The 6,435-nt window shown below is 56.6% G+C and overlaps 1 protein-coding gene across 3 annotated transcripts; it reads right to left on the bottom strand.

The window, feature by feature from the left end:
- Positions 1-191: 191 nt before the first annotated feature.
- Men1 (menin 1) lies at positions 192-6,435 on the bottom strand. Of its 3 annotated transcripts, none has more exons than XM_010636037.3 (10): positions 6,338-6,435; positions 5,499-5,959; positions 4,420-4,628; positions 4,076-4,204; positions 3,747-3,787; positions 3,589-3,676; positions 2,798-2,934; positions 2,237-2,372; positions 1,667-1,831; positions 192-1,467 (listed from the first exon to the last, which is right to left on the bottom strand). In XM_010636037.3, exons 2-10 carry the CDS (start codon positions 5,941-5,943, stop codon positions 985-987), a joined length of 1,833 nt encoding a protein of 610 aa, XP_010634339.1. In that variant the 5' UTR covers positions 5,944-5,959; positions 6,338-6,435; the 3' UTR covers positions 192-984. The 3 variants fall into 3 exon arrangements, with proteins under 3 accessions (XP_010634339.1, XP_010634341.1, XP_010634340.1); XM_010636039.3 differs by having other exon boundaries at positions 6,350-6,423; XM_010636038.3 differs by lacking the exon at positions 6,338-6,435 and adding an exon at positions 6,246-6,331.

Below are 6,435 nucleotides of genomic sequence, written 5' to 3'. Positions count from 1 at the left end.
CGCAGCCCTGGGGAAACCCCGGTGCCCGGGCGGAGTCGACGCAGCCACCCGTGCCTGGCGCGCTACAGGTGGTGAGCACGAAGTCCAGAGCCCGAGTAAACTGGGGACGTTCCACTCCCCGCCCAGTTTCCCAGATGAAACAAGCACACGTGTTTTGTTTTTTTTTTTTAACAAAATGTATTCATCTTCCTTGCAACTGAAAAATAAATCTATGTACAAAACAGGAAGCGATCAGCTCCCCCACTCCCAACCTCCTGCAGATTTCCTCCAGGGTCCCCGAAATGGGCTGACCCTTGGGGAGGTTCCCAGAGCGTCGGAAGAGGTCCTTCTCTGATCTGGGGCCAGTTTGGTCAGGAAGGGGGCGGGGCTCAGGGCTCAGGAGTCGCACAGGCTTGGGGCGGGGCTTCGCGTCCCGGCCTGTAGGGGTAGGGAGAAAAGGAAACTGGTTTCCAGATTGTGGCAGTGGGACTTCAATTCTTTGGGGCAAGGTCTTGGATTCCCAAGGGATGGAATTTTTAATCGCGGAAATGTACTCTTAGGCGCTGAGTGGGGTCCTCGACTTCCGGACTGAAGGAGGCGCTGAGTGGGGTTGATTTCCGGACTGAAGACGGGACCGCTGTTCCCAGAGTTAAAACCGAATCCTTGTTGCCCTTGAGTGGGGAGGAAGCCTGAGGGACAAGGTCCAACCTAGGTTTAGCGCTTCCATTCCGAAGTGGGTCCCGAGTTTCCAGAGATCGGACCTTTAAGGACTGGTACCCAGGACGGTGGTGAGGTTCCAATCGGCAGGTTAGGATCATGGAAAATGGGACCTGTATTCTAAGGACTGAGCCAAGACTCTGGGTTCTAAACTGGGGCGAATCGCTGGTTTGGGCACGAGGTAAACGGTCCTTAAGCTGGGAAGCCGGAGTTCCAGGCCGCCCTGGGCCCCAGGAGGTTGAGGTCAGGGTGGGGCCCCTGTTGTGGCAGTAGGAAGTCCCCCGCAGTTCAGAGGCCCTTGCGCTGCCGCTTAAGGAAAGAGAGAGTGTAGTCGCTGGGCGTGGACACCTTCTGCTTCTTCATTTGCACTTGCGACTGTGCTGTGAGCTGCAGCTTGATGGCACTAGAGTTGATCTTGGTGGCCACCAGGAGCTCCTTCATGCCCTTCATCTTCTCGCTCTGGAAAGTGAGCACAGGGCCCTCTGGCAGTGGTGAAACAGCGGGTGCAGGCACCTGAGCCGTACTGCTGCCTTCAGGGCCCCGGACCGTGCTTGGGACCATCCCTGGGGGTTTCCGAGGGGCTCCTGAGCCCACACCCTGTCCTGAACTGGGACCCTTGTCCAGCGCAGGCTTCTTGGGAGGTGGTGGCTCCTCTGGCTTGGATTCGCGCCGAGGGCCCCGCCTGCGGCCTTCCCGGGCTTCCTCTCCCCAAGGCTCCTCCGCTTCAGCTGCCTCAGCATCTCGGCTCACTATGTGCACCTTCTGCCGCACCTAGCGTGGGAGGGAAAAGCCAAGAAAAAGGGTACAGGTCACTGGCTTGAATGCTAAAGCCCTCTCAGAGCCACATCATTCTAGGGGGTCAGGTCTCATCTGTACCCAAGGCGGATGAACAGGTGGTGCTTCTCAGCTACAACCATCTGACTCCCTGTGGCCACTGTTACCAACTGTAGTGCCCAGCCCGCCCCCTCACCTGTCCCTCAAAGCGGCCCAAGGACTGAACAAGGAAAGTGGCCCAGCCCACATGTAGCACAGGCGTGGGGCTGCCCTCCTCCCATTTGCAGATGCCATCGTAGAACCGCAGCAGGTGGGCAAAGCACTCAGGGTCCTGGAGGGCAGATCCCTGGCCCTGGGTGCCCTGGACAGAGGGAGGAAAGGGCAAAGGTCAGACTTCCTTATTCCTTAGTAGAGGGCACATCCCAGGTCCCCACCATTCACAGCCCTAGCCAAAGAAGTGTGCATGGTCAGAAGCATTCTTAGAGTCTCCTTCCTTTTACAAAACCAATCCTCAGCCAGGATGGAGGGAGGGGGACTATCCATCTTACTGTGGACCCTGGCCATGGAAGAGATATAGGCTTCCATTCCATTTGAGAGCAGGGGCAAAAACCCCTACAATATTCCCTCAAGCCCATGTGTGGGACCTTGGCTACAACAAAAGAATGTAGCCACCTGCTCTGGATCACCTTCTACATGCAGTCCCATATCTTGTGGCAAGGGCCTGCCCAGGTGAGAGGTGGATACTGGTGGCATTCTAGCCCTTCACCTGGGTCTGCTCCCCTGGCCGCTCTTCGCCTGCTTCCAGCAAGCTGGCTGCCTCCTTCAGCAGGTTAGGGATGACGTCGTTGGCCACTTCAAAGAATTCCTTGTAGATCTCCTCATCTTCTCGGCAGTAGTTGTAGCTATGAGAACACGGGGGTTATGGGGTCACAGCCATGGCAGATAGCCCCAAGGAGCGGTGAGGGATGGGGCCAAGTTTCTCCCCTCTGGGCTGTGTAAGCAGCTGGGGTCCTCACTCCTCAGACGATAGCGCCTCTGTCAGCCCACGGCAATAGTGAGAGGTGGGTATGTGGCCAGAGGTGGAAGTCTCACTGGAGAATGACAGTGATTAGAAACTGGAAGGAGAGACAAGGAAGGCAAAGGCATGACACTCTGATCAGAGGTCCCTACCTTCAGGATGATGGTGGCCTTGGCTGCATAGGGATTGAATGGAGGGGGGCAGGGCTTGGGACCAGGTCTCACTGCTGGATGAGAATAGTTGGAAACCAAGTAGAGAGAAAGGAAAGGATAGGTTGGAGGCCCTTTGGGGTTGGGGTAGGGTCCTCACTCTTGGATGACAGTGGCCGTGTCTGCCCAGGCCTGCAGGGCTTCACGCACATTGCGATTGCGACAGTGGTAGCCAGCCAGGTACATGTAAGGGTAGATGTGCTCATCCTGGTAGTAGGTCTTGGCTGAGGCAATGCCCTGCAAAGAGAGAGCAGTGGAGCCTCAGGGAGCCAGCCCCCAGCAGCCTAGACTGGCACAAGTGCTCCATCAGGTCCCATCCAGGAGGGACAATTCCAAAGGAATTTAAAAGAAAGATTCTAGAGACTCTTCCCACCTCTGGTCCTACCTCTACTCCCTGCCAGGCCCTCTACCAGGTGCCAGACCCTCTAATAGCTCCTCCCTGGGCCTGCAGGGCTGTTTGCTGAGCCTGGGGCCAACCACAGAGGCAGGGTTTCTCACAGAACAGCACTGTTCAGGGGAGGGCAGGAGCCCAAACTCCAAACCCAGAGAAGCACTCTTTCCCAGGTTTCGCACATAATCTTCTACATAAACATCAAAGACTTCCAAGACCAAATCCCCCACCCCCACCACCACCAAGTTAACACCCCCTCCTTAGAGCTCCCACCACATGTGACCTGTTATATACCAGAAGGAGGACAAGAGGAAAAATGCAGGACTGTGAGGACATAGCCAGGCCCTGCCAATACTAGGCTGGGGAACCCAAGGTACCCCTTGGATAGCTCTGCCTACACTGATTATGCACACACAAAGTTCTCACCTATCTCTCCTCTGTCCCCAGAAAGGGGACCCCAGCTGGGCCTCCTCTTTTGCCCCCTCTTGAGATGACCTCACCTTGTGATAGAGGGTGAGTGGGTCTGGCCGGCCAGGGGTGGGCTCCAGCTCTTCCAGATCTGCCAGGTTCCCCAGTGCCATGGGGTACCTGGGAAAGAATCATAAGTCAGGCTGTCACCCAGCCCTCTGGCCCTGTCAAACAACTTCCCCCTACTGACCTTTCCAGATGTCCCAGGTCATAGAGCAGCCACAGCAGCTTCTAGAGACCAAAGACAGAGAGTTATGAGCTGCGGGTGGAGGACCTACCAGGCAGAGGCTGGGTCCAGATAAGAAGGACCAGAATTCAGGAACCAGCCTGTTAAAGAATCAAAGCTCTTTTATATCTTCATTTTACTTTCCCAAGAGCCCTGTGAAAGGCCAGGGCAGGAATTACCCATTTTACAAAAGGAAAGATGCTTAGGAAAGGAAGGTGCCCTTGCCCAGGACCCCAATGCAAATGTCAGCAGCCTGACCTGGCTCCCGCCTGACCCCAGGGCCCAGCCTTCACCTGCTGCAGCTGCAGCAGCTCCAGGGAGTCAGTGTGCAGGTCAATGGAAGGGTTGATGGCACACACCATGAATGCCACCTCCATCTTGCGGTCGCAGCGCATATATGATCCTTTCAGGTACAGCCAGCTCTTAGGAGGAAGGGACAAGACCAGATTCCTCATGACAGCCCACTCAGTGCTTACTTCAGGGAATGACAGCAGGAAAGGGGCTCATCTGTCTACCCCTCTTGAAATATGTAGTGGGTGATGGGAAAAGGGGAATACGACCCAGGGAAGTAGAGCCCAGGGGATAACTTAAGGCTAGCGGAGTATAAAGGAGACAAGGTGGGAGGGGGGTACAATACCCGCTCAGCTACACCTGCGTTGACCGTCTGGCCCCTGCGGTCCTCGTTGCCTTTGCCATGCCAGGTGACCTCAGCTGTCTGCTCCCCATTAGGCCCAAAAACTACCCAGGCGTGATCCTCGGACAGGGCCAGGTGGACATCCCGAAGACCCAGGGCCTGGCAGGCCCCCACCACAGCAAAGGCCACACCTGAGCTGTCCAGTTTAGTGCCTGTGGAAGGGGTTTAGGTAATGAAAGGAGGTCCCCTGGCCTTTGAGCAGGAGGAAACGGACCAGGTATGGATGGGCCACACCCTCTCCCACAGTTCCCAAGCCTGTTCATCATCCTCTTGCTCCCAGCCTCTCCCTCCTCATTTACAACCCAGCAAGACCTTTCTGGAGCTCCTACAGCTCAACCCAACCTTTGATTCTATCCCTTCCCTTTCTCTGCAATCATGTATTTCTATTAATTTATGAACTTCCCTGTTTTACTGCACTTTTTAGACTATAACAGGGACAGCCAAAACAGGGCATCAAGATCAACATTCTTCACACACCCACCAACAAAAACTCCTCATTTATCACTGCTCTCTTCTCCTGCTAAGCTCAGAAGCAGTCTCTGATTCCTTCTCAGTATGGTACCAGGACACTGCATCAACTGGACTTGGCACAAAGACTTTCTGTGCAAGCCTTGATACTTAAACTTCATGTCAAGTCCATGTTCTGCTCCCTTTCAAAACATTCCTTCAGACACTTCATTCAGTTGTCCCAAATGTAGCCCTCCTTTGTCTCCTAACCCGTCCCATCTGCTGTCACATCTCGGGCCTCATGCTTGGGCTCAGGATACAGGCATCTCAATGGCAGGGCGGGTTATGGTAGGTTAATAGGTTTGGAGCCAAAGGCCCAGGTTCCAGTCCCAGCCCTGCATTTTCTGACACTGGCACATTACTTCCCCTACTGGGCTCAGTTTCCCCAAATACAAAGAAAGAAATAACATCTGCCCCATTGCACAAAATATGCAAACAAAAGGGCTCTGTAAGCCACTGCTGAGATGAGGTGAGCCAAGATTCATTCTTGCCCCTGCCACCTGTCGGCCTCCAACCTGTGATGAAGCTGAAGAGGGATTGGATGTGGGCTCGGTCCTTGAAGTAGGAGCGGCTGAGGCTGTTCCATATAACATCGGAGACCTTCTTCACCAGCTCTCGGCTGGAGACGCCCCCCTCCCGCGGGTAGAGGGACAAGTCAACGGCGCCACGGATCTGAGCGGTGAAGCGGGCATAGAGGGCAGCGATGATAGATAGGTCAGCGACAGGGAAGAAGGTGAGGCCGCCGGGAGGGTCGGGAGCCGGGCTGGGCTGGAAGGAGAGCTCGGGCACGTTGGTAGGGATGACACGGTTGACAGCCAGGAAATGCTCCACGAAGCCCAGAACCAAGGAGAGGAGTACCAGATCCGGCTCCTCTCGGCCCAGCTCTGCAGCGAACAGGCGCACCACATCGTCGATGGAGCGCAGCGGGAACAGCGTCTTCTGGGCGGCCTTCAGCCCCATGGCGGCGGGCGGCGGCCTAGGAGCGAGCCGGGGGTTGGGGGGAAAGGAGGGTCGGGCTTGGCCGGTGAGCCCCCTCCCAGGCTGGGCTAAGGTTCCATACTCCTTGCCTCCCCGCCCCCTCCAGCTTCTGTTCTTCAGCCGCCCCGCCTCAGTCCAGGAGACAGCCCCACCCCACTCCGCGCCTTTGGCCGAGGCTGTGGGGCCTCCGCACACCCTGCAACCCAGGACCCCCCGGCCTGATAGGTGTGCCTCAAGATCTGAGGGCCCCCAAAAGCTGGCCCGCCCCTCCCTTATGACCACACCTCCGGCCCCCTAGAGTCAGTGCGGAAGACGCCCCTGGACCAGCCGCCCACTAAATCCAAGGAGAATCCTGGCCTTAGTCCCCCGCGCCCACCTCCGGGCTTACATCCCACACAAGGCACCGCGGCACCCGCGGCCTGGAGCCTGCTGGGAAATGGAGTCCCGCCCCCTTGCCCCGGACAGCTTGCCGGG

Source organism: Fukomys damarensis, unplaced genomic scaffold (genome assembly GCF_012274545.1).
Source record: "Fukomys damarensis isolate Sample0158 unplaced genomic scaffold, DMR_v1.0_HiC HiC_scaffold_27, whole genome shotgun sequence".
In the NCBI taxonomy this organism is placed as follows: domain Eukaryota; kingdom Metazoa; phylum Chordata; class Mammalia; order Rodentia; family Bathyergidae; genus Fukomys; species Fukomys damarensis.
This window is presented reverse-complemented; position numbering and strand designations above follow the sequence as displayed.